We start from the raw sequence: 14,377 nt of genomic DNA, 5'->3' as shown, positions 1-14,377 counted from the left end.
AGAGGGTATAATAACAGACTTTATAATACCCTCCTACTTATTATAAACCATTGTCATTTGACCGACGTGATAGTCAAGTGCACTTGTTGAACGGATTTCCATACGTAGATCTATATCACCTAGAAGAAATGTAACCGCCTGTTTTTGTCGGAACCAACTGCTCGCAGTCCTCGTAAAAAAAACAAATAACTATTCCTTATCTTCTGCCTACGGCCATCTCTTCCCCCTCTCTCTCTCCCGCCGTCCATCTCCTCTCTCTCCCTTCATTCCCTATATTTGACTCCTCTCCCTCTCTCCATCAGTGCATCTCCTCTCCTCCGTCCCTCCCTGGGTCTGTCCTGTCTCCCTCCAGGTGATAATGAGCCCAGTAGGACAACAGTTGGGGAACACAGGAACTCGCAGTAGCCTAATGAGCCAGCTCTTTATCTGACGAGGTCATTAGCACTGAGGGGGGGGGGGGGGGGGGGTGAAGGATGGGAGACAACGAGTAGGCTAATTACAACAGCAGAGGTGCCCTCGCAAGGACAGTAGCCCACATTAAGCTCTCTCCTTGGAAGAATTGTATTTGAGGATAAACAACATCGCCTTTACGACTTGGCAACACTATTAAATGATATTTAGAAGAGTTTGTGTAAGACGAGGGTGATAGCTGCCATCTTTGGTATGATTTAGCTTGGCTTCTGGATTGATGTGGACAGGAGTGAGCAAAGCTGCACTGTGACAGCATTAATGAGAAAGAGAAGGAAATATCAATAAAATCATTCACTATATGAACCAATAAAGTGATTATGTTAAGACTATACATTAGCACATAACCCTTTATAACAGGATCATAAATAGACGCCAGACAAATAGTTGTTAGCCAATAAACACTCGGGATTGAGATGTTGCTAACTGCTGTCATGCAGCTGTCACAAAGTATCTGAGACCATGACAAACATTTACAAAGTCCTCAGTGTAATTGAATCAAAACCTTCAATTCATGTTTAATCCAGAGGATTAAACATGAATTGAGGTGGAAAGGTGGTACTGACAATGAAGCGCTTAAGTTCTTGAACACAATGTTATTGTGGGAATTTATGAGTGGGCAGTTTTATGTTCCCATGATGCTGTGTGTGTTTCCAACAGAGGTCTCCATTACCCAGAAAAAAACCTTCACTATCCATTAGCATCAGATTACAGAAGAAGGACGATTGTAAATGGTATGAATGATGGTCGGTAAGACTTGCAAGCCTCAAAGTTCTATGTGAATAGGTCCAATGATGTCGAACTAGCACTAGCTCGTAGATGTCTCTCCAGAAGAATAGATGTCTCTCTATCAATGGCAGGGCTGCCCATTCCTGCTCTTGGAGATGCCTATCAGCAGTTTTCTCGCTGCCTACACAGTTAAAAAGAACCTGATTTAACTTATCACCCAGTTATGTATTAGAATCAAGTGTGCTAGATTAGGGGTGGAGCTAAACTACCGGATAACAGCTTTCCAGAGAGAAGGTTAAGCAGTCCTGATTTAGGGTGTAAATGTGTCTTAGACAGCAGAAAGACCACCACCACCCACAGCCCCACATCAGCCACACCCACCCACAGAGGCCACGCCTCCGGCAGCAGAGTCAGTGAACAGGCAGCATTCCGTAAGAGGCGGAGCAACAAGCTGGAGGGTTCACCTCTCTGATTGGCTCATAGTCTGGGGCAGGTCGTTGAGGTCCATGGGTGTGCAACACGGCACCTTTGGCCTGCTCCAAGCTCCTCAGCCACTCCAAGTCCACGACATGTGAAGACCTAGTCTTCTCCGGATCTAGGTTCTGCGGAGATCTAGCTCTTTCCGGGGTCATTTTCGGTGGGGCCTTGCTCTTATCAGACCCAAGGCCGAGTTGGGACCTGGTCCTATCCACATCTCGGTTCTGCGGGCACCGAGTGGACCCTAGGCCTGGATCTTGAGGGGACTCCCCACTGTGTTGCTTTGTAGCTGGGGTCTTCTCTGGAGGCTGGTGGAGGGCTAGCAGATAGGTCTGCTCCAGCTGCAGCTGCCTCTGCAGCTTCTGGGCCTGACGCTGTTCCTCCAGCTCCCGCCATTTGCACTCCTGGGCGGAGTGGGGGCAGCGGCGCAACAGATGGAACCATGCGACATGTGACCTCTCAGAGATGCAGTGCTTTCATAGTGCTTTATATTTTGAATTGACACAGAAATTCTACTGATCATTCTAATTAGGCACACTGGCAGAATATCTGGGTAACATTATGATAAATCCGACCGAGGTTCAACTCTGAGACTGAACAATACTGGCTTTTATCGTAGAAGCTGAACGTCAAGGAATTGAATCAAATTAGTGTTGCTGAGAACAGACACAGTGTGAGAAAGAATGACAACAAGGACGAGTAGCTTGTGAAGCCAGGAGGCAGGGATGTGACTGGTCACATCCTCACATAAGCTAATGCCCTCTGACCTCTAAAGGAGCAGAAACCTTTAGTCATTTGAACACAGTCACCGGAACCCTCAGTACAGACCATCTCAACAGAATGTGCAACATTACGGAACAACAAGGGAAACCCATGTCTTCCTGTACAACGTTTCCTGGTGACATCATCACCTGGGGACTGTAAACATCGTAACTTTCCCAGCTAGGCACAAACAATGGCTGAAACCATAACCTCAACGACTGCTCCCTTGGAACAGATCTAGATTATGGCGTAGACTAAATCCAAGATCACGTCTCATAGATAAGCTAATAGAAGACTATCCATTCGACACATATCTAACTACACATCAACTGACCGACGCAGTTTGAAAGCGCTGGACTGAGGGGACAGCTAAGGATGGACGGAGAGGAGGACGGAGAGAGAGGTCCTCACCAGTAGCATGGCCTGCTCATGGAGAAGCTGCTGCTGCAGGATCTCCAGGTGCCTCTGCTCCTCTTCCAGCTGACGACGGATGTACTCCTGTCAATCAAAATACACAACCAATCAACGGTGAGCGGGTGGAAGAGGATGAGGCACCATGACGGCCAGGTCACTGAGGCATAGTTTAGAGGTATCAAACAATGTTTTTAAAAACACTTGTTTCTTTGTTCTAGTTTCCAGTTGGGTACTTGGGCCATCGCTTCACGATAACAGAGCACACCAATTGCCAATTCTCTTCAAAATCCTGAAACCAAAGCCTCTCCAAGAGGAGAGATACCGACTGACCACTAAAGTGACACCGAATGTGAATCTGTCTGTGTGGAGAGACCAGTATGGTTCAGCGGGGTCATAGTACAGATGGTTCACAACGGCATCCAACCCTCTCTCACCTGCTCGCGGTCAGCCCTCCTCTTCTCATCCTCCGCCCTCCTGCGTTCCTCCTCTTCTTTGCGCCGGCGCTCCATCTCCTCCAGGCGCCTCTTCTCCTCGTGCTCCCGACGGCGCTGCTCGCGCTCCTGCTGCCTCCTCATCTCCCGCTCGCGCCGCTGTTGCTGTGGGCGACCACACGGGGTGCCAGAGAGCAGGTGTCAGTAGCGGCCTCAGGATCACAAACTTGCTAATCTAGGCTAGGCTACTTATTTTTTCGCCGCCAGTATACGTTTTAAGTTTATCTGGAAGACGTGCTTCTTGCACCACTGGTACAGCTTCTTCGCCTCCTCCTCAAAACTGGCAGGGAAAAACATGCTAAGCTGAGCTAGGCTAGCTACCTTGTTGACATGGTTGTAAATATGCTCAGCTAGGCTAGACTTGGCTTGGCTGGCTATCTTGTCTGCCTGAATAAAGATGATTGGTCAGGCTGGTTTAATAATTCCTGATAACATACTGAACTTGCTTCGATTATTGGAACTGCACATGTGCACAAAACCATCTGATGAGCAGGACAGTGTGTACCCCCCTCCAGCACCACTGAGGTGTCAACATTTCATGTGAGGTTTCACGATTAAATTATTTAATCCAAGTTTAAATCTGAGGAGGCAACATGAACAAATCAGACAGATTAAAGCCTGCGATGGCCTTTTAGGCGTACAGTTGAAGCTTCGGTACTGGAGTGCTGGAGGCATCATGCAGTATCTTGTCTACATAATCTCTGAAGCAGAAAAGGGGTGATATCTCCAACAGGAGCTCACATGCACTGTGGTATTTCAACCAAATAGCCCTTGGTGAACTAACCTGAGAAGTTCACCTAAGCCTGTATGATTGATGACTGGGCTGTCATGCTTAGGAGGGAATGTTATGTTGGGAAAGGTCAGCGATTGTGTTTTGCAGATCAGACAGGTGCCGTTTGAGAAGTTGGCAAGCACAGTCATTAAAGGCAGGGTATCTAATGTGTTTAAAAAGCACTTTTTGTCATATTTGCCGAAATAAACTTCATATCTTGATAGCAACCAATACATCTAAAGGTTTGATGGTAACATGAAATCAATCCGATACCTGTGGGCATTGCAGAACTGTAATAAACATGACAAATCATTAAGACCGTTCCGAGACTAATGATTGGACGGGTTACCTGTCTGTCTACCTACCTACCTGCACGCATTCTGCCTACTGCCCCTGCACTCAATGTGCGTTACTGTAGTTTTGTGGGAGTGGCTTTGAAGGGAGGGGGTGGGATATTTTGGTTTAAATCATGTCAAACAGCAACTAAAATAGCTAGCTTCGCAAAATGTGCCTAACCCAGCTTTAATACCTAGTAATGAGAGGATATCTGTACATGGCTGAGGGGATGTGAACTCAAACTATGTGCACACAGACACACAAAAGTATCTAACGCACACTAACAACCCTACACTGCAGAAATGCCCTGCATACAGATGGGTAATGGAACTGGAGTGTGCTGTTCTGCTCCATCCAGCCAACTTCAGCAAGGTAATGTGCCTGAGCCTGTGGTCCTGGCCTCCTTATATGGGCTCCCAGTTCTCCTCAGAGATAAGAGACCAATTAGAGAGCAGACAGGCCCCAGAGCAGCAGATAGGGCTGTGAACACATGATACTCTGCAGTACTAATGGCTACTGCCAATACACACAGAAGAACAGGGCAATAACAGAGAGTTTACCTACAGAACAGCATGCACATAAAATAATCAAGCCACAACAAACAAACAGACTTTAGGGTAAACATCTAGACACACACATGTACACGCACAAACTCACAACAGAAAGAAAACGACATTGCGTAATGTTTTCTCTGTTGTACGTTTGTGTGTGTGTGTGTGTTTGTGTGTGTGAGTCAGACCGGACCACACGCTCCTACCTCCTCCAGCCTCCTTCTCTGCTCCTTCTGCTGCTCGATGCGCTTCTGCCTCTCGGCCAGCAGTTGGCGCTTGTACTCCTCCTGCTCCCTGAGCTGCTGCTCCTGCAGGAGCTGCTGGCGGCGCAGCGCCTCCGAGCGCTCCTTGTTCTCCTGCTGCAGGCGGATGAAGTCGCGGCGTAGGGTGGACTCACCTGGCACGTTCACGATGGAGCTGTCAGGAGCACAGGAGCTAGCACTTACTCTTTAGCTTGTAGCAAGCCTATTGGTAGGTTTGCTTGTTTGTGTTTGGGGCAGACCAGATCTGCTGTTAGCATGGAAGATGTTTAGAGTTAGTGGTAAAGATACATAGTTTGCCTGGCATGCTAGCTGGCAAATTAGCATTGTAGCAGATTTGTGGCAAGCCTGAGAAATATAAGCATGTAAGCTAATTTGTTAGCATGTGAGCAAATTTGTGGAATAGCATCTCAGCTAGGTTGTGGTATAAATGCATGTTAGCGTTTAGCTTCATGAAAGCTTGTTTGTGGTAAGGACCTACATTACCATGTTAGCTAGTTTGTGGTATAGACCCATCTTAGCATGTAAGATAGTTTGTGGTATAGACCCATGTTAGCATGTAAGTTAGTTTGTGGTAAAAACCCTTATTAGCATGTAAGCAATATTGCGGTATAAAGACATGCTAGCTTTAGCATAGCTAACCAACGTACCTTGGTTCTCCCTCCTGCTCCTGAGCCTCTTCTTCCTCTTCCTCACTGCCACTGTACTCATATTCCGTCTCATCTACACAAGAAGAGGAAAAATATATGATAATTACATGCAAAAGAAAATTTCAGGACGATTCAGAAAATCGCACATAAATCTGCTAATAGGCTTTCTACATTCAATAAATCCAAGTCAAACTAACATCTTACACATGATAACATTACCGGAGCAGAAAAAACTATGGTAGGACCAAGGTTTTCTCTAACTTCACAGACTACAGCAGTGACGCCAACAGCCCACCCTTCCCAGGAGCTTACCTTTCTCGCCCCTCTTCTTGCGCGTGCGGTCAATGTGGTCCTTCAGCTGGATGCGGACCTGCCGCTCGTTGGGCTGGTCCCGGATGTACGGGTGCTTCAGAAGTTGCTCGGTGGGGGGACGCTGGGTGTAGTTCTTCACCAGGCAGCCCTCGATGAAGCTGAAGAACTTCTTGGACCTGGAGGAGGGAGGGAGGGACAGAGAGGGAGGGAATGGAAAAAGATATGAAGAGATGAAGAGTAGGAGGAGACGGATGGATGAAACGAAGGAAGGAGGACAGTGAGAGGCAGGGGTAAGGAGATAGGGGTGGAAAAGTGGAAGAGAGGAAATATTCTTAGGTTTCTTTTGAGATGGTTGGACAGTGCATCAGATAGTTGTGGGCAGAGCAGGAGCTTTGGACACCCACCATTTCTTGGACTTGAGTCGAGGAGGCGGGTTTCTGGGGATGAGGAAGAGCGCTCTCATTGGGTGCATGTCGCAGAGCGCTGGAAGACAGGAGCAAACGCACACAGATCAAAACACAAAAAGTACAGATCGACCGAAGCAGGTTTGGCATTACAGTTGTGTGTACAGACGAGGGTGTTAGCTGTGGTTAGCTGTGGCAATCTGGAAAAAGGTAGTTTGACTTACGAGGAGCTCCTTCTGCCATCTCAATGGCTGTGATTCCACAAGACCACAAGTCACTCTGCAAGACAGACAACACAATGAGTATACGTGTGTATGTGTAGCGTGTGTGTGTAGCGTGCGTGTGTGTAGCGTGTGTTCTTACTCTGTAGTCGTAGGTAGCATCTGGGTTCTCGTCACAGGCAATGACCTCGGGGGCCATCCAATAGGGTGTGCCGATGAAGGTGTTCCTGCGGCCCACTGTCCGGTCCAGCTGGGCGCTCACACCAAAGTCCACTGGAGCACAGAGAACCAGTCAGAATCAATTACAAGCAGTTAAAAGCAGTCTATTGAAAGCAGAACCAGAGCACCAGTTTGAATGGGTCAGAACCAGTCTTTCGAAATAAGTAAGCTTAGAGAATTTCTATTTCAAGAATGCAAAGTAGGTGTATTCCATTGATCTTCTGCTGGGATCTTAAAGTTCTCTAACTTCAGCTTCTCCACTGTTCTTCACTGAACCGGGATACAGAACAGATAGGAGAGAGTCTCACCCAGCTTGACCTCTGCGTTCTCCGTCAGCAGCACATTCTGACCCTTGATGTCACGGTGGATCACGTGATGGGCGTGCAGGTGAGCCAGGCCCTGAGGAAACACACAGAAACACCCATAAAACCACATGTCCCAGCATGCATCGGTCGAGCTTCTGGGTTGACCCAAATGGGAACTCACCCTCAGGATCTCTCGGGAGATGTAGGCGATCCAGTCCTCCTTTAGGGTGTTGCCCTTGGTGTTCTTCACCAGGTCTGTGATGGAGCCTGCACCACAGAACTCCATCACCAGCTGCAGAGACACAGGGAGATGTGGTAAATGCAAACACACACTACACCAGTGAGAATGTAGTCAGTCACACAGCTGTGTGGAGCTGAGAGACGGGGGGCCCGACTCCCTGGCCTCCCTTTCTTCCTCTCTCTCTTTCTCTCTCTAGGAAAAGCTACGATGGGAGGTTTTTGTTCTCTCCGAACTTACTGGAGATAAATCTCTCACTTTATCTGCGGCTCTGTACATAACTCTCTGTGTCTCGCTCTCCCCTTGTCTGTGTATGTCTATTTGTCTGTGTGTGTGTGTGTGTGTCTGTGTGTGTCTATTTGTCTGTCTATGTGTGTCTATTTGTCTCTGTGTGTGTGTCTATTTGTCTGTGTGTGTGTGTGTGTCTGTGTCTATTTGTCTGTGTGTGTGTGTGTTGTGTCTCACCCAGAGCTGGTCGTCGTGTCCTGGAGGGCTCTTCTTGATGAAGGCCCCATAGTAGGTAGCTATGTTTCTGTGGTGTGAGTACTTCTTCAGCATGTTAATCTCCAGTTTAATCTCCTCCTCTTCATCCTGCAGAACACACAAACCACACACAAAGAATTACTACAGGAAGAGAACAAATTCCCATTGCCCTGGAGGGGAGGAAAAGTAATTCCGCGAGGTAACGGAGTGATTCGTAACAAATCACACATATCTCCCTTCCTCACTGTCCAAGTCAGACACACTATCAGCGGCCAAAACCCACCGACAACTGCATATCCACTCACTGAGACACATCCAGACGCACACAAACAATTTGAAGAGCATAATTTAGTTTCCAGTGTAATGGCGCTGTAACAATCCAACATGGCTGTTAACCACACCTGGGTGTTTCTGTCGGCGGGGTAAGGAGGACAACGCAAACAACAACAATAAAGTCACCCTCCGCCACACACACCAGGAGAACTCCACCATTCGTTGAGTTTGTCAGTGGGTGCGAGCATTCAATCACTGCGTGTGAGCCTTCAGTGATTGCATTTGACATGTCTGTGAAGAGCGTGGCCATAAAACAGGACACCATTTGAATCGTGAAGACTACTAAAAGACTCTTTTTTCATCTCGCTTACACACACACTCCCACACACACACACACTCCCACACACACACTCCCACACCCACACTCCCAGACACACGCGCACAAACACACCCAGATTTATCAAGACAAGCAAGCAGGGAGGAGTGAACCCATGTACACTGCACATCACTCTCCGTTCCCTCCTCGTGTCCAATCCTTGACATTTACGGCGTCTCGCTGGGTCCGCCGCTCCCTCCAACACAGCCGCTCTCCTTGTCTGACAGGATGTTTACCCCGGCCTACCAGGGGGAGATAAGCCGGGCCACCGGGGCTGAATGATTTAACACACAGGCAGGGCACTACATGGATTGCGGAGGGGAGTTTTGAAGTTGCCGGACGGTGTTTTCATACTAATAATGTATTCATGTAGCAGGCACTTTTATCCACTGCGACTTACGGAGAGGTGGGGATGGTGGCCTTATGAAGCTGTCCAACAAACTGAGCTGTTCTCACCCCAGTTGACATGTGAAGGCTTACAGGCTGGATGTGAAAGGGGGCCTGACTGTCACTACACACACAGATCTGCGTGTCCTCCACATAGACCTCCTGAGGAGGTCATGAGACCAGTCGGGAATGTGCACTTTGACCTTTAAGACTGAACTGTGTCGGAATTCCAATGGTCATCTGTGGTGGGTCAGTCAGACAGCCACACAGCAAATTGTGTTTGTCTAACAGCAGGAGTTCTTCTAAAGGTCCATCTCACGAGATTGGACTCTTTATTGAGTATTAAAACACTCAATAAGTAGAATGAACACTCCAGGTGTTTGAAATGTGCTGTGCAGCCAGCCAGTCAGACAGTCAGTAAGCCAGACAATTACGCAGTCAGTCAGACCTGAATACCTTCTTCGTGTCACAGTCATAAAGCCTCATCGGGTTTCACAGGAGTTCTCAAAGTAATCTGTCACACATGGCCAGACACACACCCCGGGTCTGTGTGTGTGTGTGTTTGTGTGTATGTGTGTGGAGGCATGGGGGGTCTAGGTTACAGCTGCTCAGGCAAGGAGACACTCATTCAATGACATCATCTCTCTCCTCTATCTCACCTATTCTCTCCTCAGCATTTTGTATTGGCGTTTCGTCGCTTGCTCTTTTCTGTCTCTCTCTCTCTCTGTTGCTCACAAACTCTCTCACACTCCCCCGGAACAGGACTTGAGCAATCCTAAAGCTACTCATTGTCGTTTGTTTTTGTGAAATGGTGGCGATGGAGGCGGACATCTTGATTTTAACACCACAAAACGGAACAGCCATCATACACAGCCCTGGAGAGATGTCCACAGAAGGCAGGTTTAATGAAACACCAAATATTCTAAGGACCCTCTGAGACGAACACACCGTGGGCAACACTTTCAGATGGGAACATGATGTAACACTATCTGTAAAGTGATATTAGATTTAGCTCTTCTAATACATTATACGCGCAAATTCAAAGAGAGCGCGGGATGTCGAGGGGAAGAGAGCCGAAGCACAAGAGAGATTGTGGGAAAGGAGAGATAGGGACGGAAATACAGAGAGAGAGATGGAGAGGGAAGGAAAAAGTGAGAGGAAGAAAAAGAGGGAGAGGTTGAAAGAGTGGATTGGAGAGAGAGAAATTGAGTTAGAGAGAGGGTGGGCAACTGACAAGACAAATATAGAGTAAGAGAATGAGTGAGAGACTGAGCGAGAGAGAGAGAGAGAGAGAGAGAGAGAGAGAGAGAGAGAGAGAGGAGAGAGAGAGCAGAGAGAGGAGAGAGAGAGCGGAGAAAGAGAGAGGAGAGAGAGAGAGAGAGAGAGAGAGAGAGGGGAGAGAGAGAGGAGAGAGGAGAGAGAGAGAGGGGAGAGAGAGAGGGAGAGAGAGAGAAGAGAGAGAGAGAGAGCAGAGAGAGGAGAGAGAGAGGGGAGAGAGAGAGCAGAGAGAGAGAGAGAGAGGGGGAGAGAGAAAGAGAGAGAGAGCAGAGAGAGGAGAGAGAGAGGGGGGAGAGAGGGGAGAGAAAGAGAGAGCAGAGAGAGGAGAGAGAGAGGGGAGAGAGAGAGCAGAGAGAGAGGGGAGAGAGAAAGAGAGAGAGAGCAGAGAGAGGAGAGAGAGAGGGGGGAGAGAGAGGAGCAGCAGAGCAGGAAGGAGGGAGGCGAGGAGACCGTGGAAAGCCCTCTTCTCCCTCCTCCCCTCCCATAATCCCACTGCACTTCTGCTGAACCTGCTCTGAGGAGAACAACACACTCCTCTTCTTTCACTCTCGTTCTGCCTGCTTTACTTTGGGTCCCTCCTTTCTCTCTCTCTCTCTCTCTCTCTCTCTCTCTCTCTCTCTCTCTCTCTCTCTCTCTCTCTCTCTCTCTCCTCCTTCCATCTACCTTTTTCTCCTCCCATCACTCGTTCCCTGTGTCGCCTCCTCTCTCTGTTCTCTCTTTTTGCATGTGAAACAGGAAATGGAATGTGGGTCAGGGAACATATGCTGAGATGTGGCTGTTGAGAGGGAGAGAGAGCAAAAATATCTAGCGTGATAGAGGAAAGGGAGAGAAACAAAGAGAGGGATGGGAGAGAGAGAGATAAAGAGAGAGAGAAAGGGAGGAGAAAGAATGAGGAAATAGAGAGGGAGAGATGAAAAAGGAGGGGAAGGAGAGAGGGGAATGAAATAGGGAGAAAGAGAGAAAGATACATAGATAAAGCGAGACAGAGGTAGAGAGACAGAGAGAGAGAGAGAGAGAGAGAGAGAGAGAGAGAGAGAGAGAGAGAGAGAGAGAGAGAGAGAGAGGAGCTGGAGAAGCACCGTTCTCATCTTGCTGAGCTGTAAAGCAGACCAGACGCACGGCCCTCTGGGCCAGGAGACACGTAGCCTGGAGGACTAACTGCTGAACGAGCACCACAACACCATGTGACCACAAGCGTCCGCCGCAAACCAATCACAGCATAGCACGGGATGAAAATCGGTTTCTAAAGTCAACAAGATCCCCCAACGGTCATTCCGGGTGCTCAGGCGAAGTGGAACGCTTGTTTACTAACGGCTGCGCTTGGAGAAAATGACCCTCTTAAAACGCAACAGCAAAACTCCCTGTGTGTTCTGTCTACCGCTACTGCTCTGTGGCGGCTTGTTTACATTAGGGACACGCAGCATGGAGAGGCTGTCCCGTTTACACTCCACAACCGTCAAGCCTTCTCTTCCTCGTCACCTCAGTTCGCAGTGATCTGTACCTGTCATCCTCCTATCTGCCTGTCATCCTCCTCTCTAACTGCCATTCTCTTCTTCACCAGTCTCTTCAACGTTGAATATTTCACTCCCAATGAAGGTATACTGTATAATAAATACATGTATCTGAGACTAGGTGGGATGCCATGTTTTTTCGACTAGACCAAACAACAGTGTTTTTGTCGTTTTTGTAGAGAAGACACCAGGATCCCACACTCCTGGGGGTTGGGGGGGTGACTAGTTTGTCCTTCAGGAAGGACAACAGCAGGAAACGGTTGTAATGTTTCCTGTGTGTGGGTGTGCTTGTTTCATCGCTCATGATTAAGATTCCTTTAGGGTGGCAAAGCATGAGAAGAAGAGGGACGACACCAGACACCTCTGCACATCCTCCAAAGTACACACACACACACTCACACATGGGATCTGACTTCATCGGATATGAGTAAGGGCTTATGAAACGCCGCTGTGGCAAACACACACACACACACTCACCCTATCCCTACACACTCCCTCCCCTCCAAACACACACACACACATTCCCAAACACACAGATGTTTCGTTCCTATACATATACTCTCTCCCACACTCTGTCTCTCCCAAGCCCACCCTGAACCTCCCAGATATGGCCCTCCCCTCACTTGCCTGCCATCATGGCCTATTTTGGGAGGGAAAACATACCGACTCGGTGGATGAGTATGAGGTAGTGAGCGCAGGCTGGACTTGGCGCTGAGAGTGAGGCAGTTTGTGTGTTAGGCTCTCAGAAGGAGGCCTAACCTGGATCAGAGTCTGGATGTGCTAAACCCCACCCAGGGGTCCAGAGTGTGTGTGGCTGGGGGGGGGGGGGGGAGCAGCTACTCAGCAGGGGTGAGAGAGCTGCTCCTGGGGGGTTGAAGGAGGAGGGGGGGTGGGTGTACAGGGGGGTAAAACCTAGATTCTTACCCTGTTGGATTTGAGTGAGGACATGGACATTATGTTTGATTGGGGACACTAATCTTGTGTTGGATTGGGGACACTAACATTATGTCTATGTCTGAGATGTACAGTGTACGCCTGTCCAATGTCCCCAAAGGACACACCTCTCTAATGAACACTGAACAAACTTGGAGATGTGAGACTAGATATGTTGTGTCACTCTGGTGTACAGTGTGATGAGGTCAGCAAAACAAACCATAGCCTAGAGAAATAGCTATATATAGAAAGCACAGACACACACACAGTCACCCTCTGTTGCCCTTCTCTTTTTCACTTTCCGTGTCACACACACAGTACATGAACTCTCACCCTTGTCTTCTTTCACACACACACACACACACACACACACACACACACACACACACACACACACACACACACACACACACACACGCACGCACACACACACACACTCACACCATATCTCAGGCAAAAGCTCACCTCAGTGACGTCCATGACCTTGATTGCGGCCAGTTGTCCTGTTTTGACATGTCGGCCCTGAGCAGAGAGAGAGAGAAGGGGGGGGGGGGGTGTTAACAGATGACACTTCAGCTCATTCACAAAGAGAAACATATTGAACAAACACAACAACAACACAGCTCGTTCCAGCGTTCCAGCCCTGTCCCCCCTGTCCCCCTGCCCCTCTGTCCCCCTGCCCCTCTGTCCCCCTGCCCCTCTGTCCCCATGTCCCTCTGTCCCCATGTCCCTCTGTCCCTCTGTCCCCATGTCCCCCTGCCCCTCTGTCCCCATGTCCCTCTGTCCCCCTGCCCCTCTGTCCCTCTGTCCCCATGTCCCCCTGCCCCTCTGTCCCCCTGCCCCTCTGTCCCCATGTCCCTCTGTCCCTCTGTCCCCATGTCCCCCTGCCCCTCTGTCCCCATGTCCCTCTGTCCCCATGTCCCTCTGTCCCTCTGTCCCCATGTCCCCTCTGTCCCTCTGTCCCCCTGTCCCTCTGTCCCCATGTCCCTCTGTCCCCATGTCCCCCTGCCCCTCTGTCCCCATGTCCCTCTGTCCCCATGTCCCTCTGTCCCCATGTCCCTCTGTCACTGTGACCTTGTCATCTGTCAGTGTTTGTGTATGTAACCCTTCTCCAGACGTGCCCTGGTGGGACACACCAAGGTTCATTAAAGTGAGCTGGTGGCTACAGAGACCAACAGTGGAACAGGCGAGGTAGGGAGTTGGCAGAGGGGAGGTGCCTTACTGAAAGAGTCAAATTAGCTGGCGATGCTAACCGTGCTAACCACTGCAGACTGGGATGACATCATTCTTTCACAGAGGAAGCAGAACACAGGGGCCCCCCCTTTGCTGCAGTAATACTGCCAGACAGACAGGGTCAACTTCATGGTGTGTGTGTGTGTGTAGGTACTATGTGTATTAGAGTGTGTGTATCAGTGTGTCTGTGTGGGAGTATGTATCAGTGTGGGAGTGTGTATGTGTGTGTTTGTGTGTATCAGTGTGGGAGTGTGTATGTGTGTGTAGCAGTGTGGGAGTGTGTCTGTGTGTGTG

At 49.1% G+C, this 14,377-nt stretch overlaps 1 protein-coding gene across 4 annotated transcripts in view; it reads right to left on the bottom strand.

The window, feature by feature from the left end:
• LOC136965315 (mitogen-activated protein kinase kinase kinase kinase 4-like) overlaps nucleotides 1-14,377 on the bottom strand; it is a 64,778-nt gene that overhangs the window by 19,440 nt on the left and 30,961 nt on the right. For 2 of the 4 annotated variants that reach the window (XM_067259433.1, XM_067259448.1), the window contains exons 3-14: nucleotides 13,316-13,372; nucleotides 8,075-8,200; nucleotides 7,553-7,663; nucleotides 7,375-7,465; nucleotides 6,990-7,120; nucleotides 6,851-6,905; nucleotides 6,627-6,705; nucleotides 6,223-6,398; nucleotides 5,911-5,983; nucleotides 5,207-5,417; nucleotides 3,285-3,446; nucleotides 2,848-2,934 (exon numbers count right to left, since the gene is read on the bottom strand). In XM_067259433.1, coding sequence (XP_067115534.1) covers nucleotides 2,848-2,934; nucleotides 3,285-3,446; nucleotides 5,207-5,417; nucleotides 5,911-5,983; nucleotides 6,223-6,398; nucleotides 6,627-6,705; nucleotides 6,851-6,905; nucleotides 6,990-7,120; nucleotides 7,375-7,465; nucleotides 7,553-7,663; nucleotides 8,075-8,200; nucleotides 13,316-13,372 — 1,359 coding nt within the window. Of the gene's footprint in view, nucleotides 1-1,661; nucleotides 2,079-2,847; nucleotides 2,935-3,284; nucleotides 3,447-5,206; nucleotides 5,418-5,910; nucleotides 5,984-6,222; nucleotides 6,399-6,626; nucleotides 6,706-6,850; nucleotides 6,906-6,989; nucleotides 7,121-7,374; nucleotides 7,466-7,552; nucleotides 7,664-8,074; nucleotides 8,201-13,315; nucleotides 13,373-14,377 lie in introns of all 4 variants that reach the window. The other 2 variants (XM_067259425.1, XM_067259440.1) reach the window with 2 other exon arrangements.

The sequence above is a fragment of the Osmerus mordax genome, chromosome 2 (assembly GCF_038355195.1).
Source record: "Osmerus mordax isolate fOsmMor3 chromosome 2, fOsmMor3.pri, whole genome shotgun sequence".
Classification (NCBI taxonomy): domain Eukaryota; kingdom Metazoa; phylum Chordata; class Actinopteri; order Osmeriformes; family Osmeridae; genus Osmerus; species Osmerus mordax.
The sequence above is the reverse complement of the archived record's forward strand: the minus strand, read 5'-3'. Positions and strand labels throughout refer to the sequence as shown.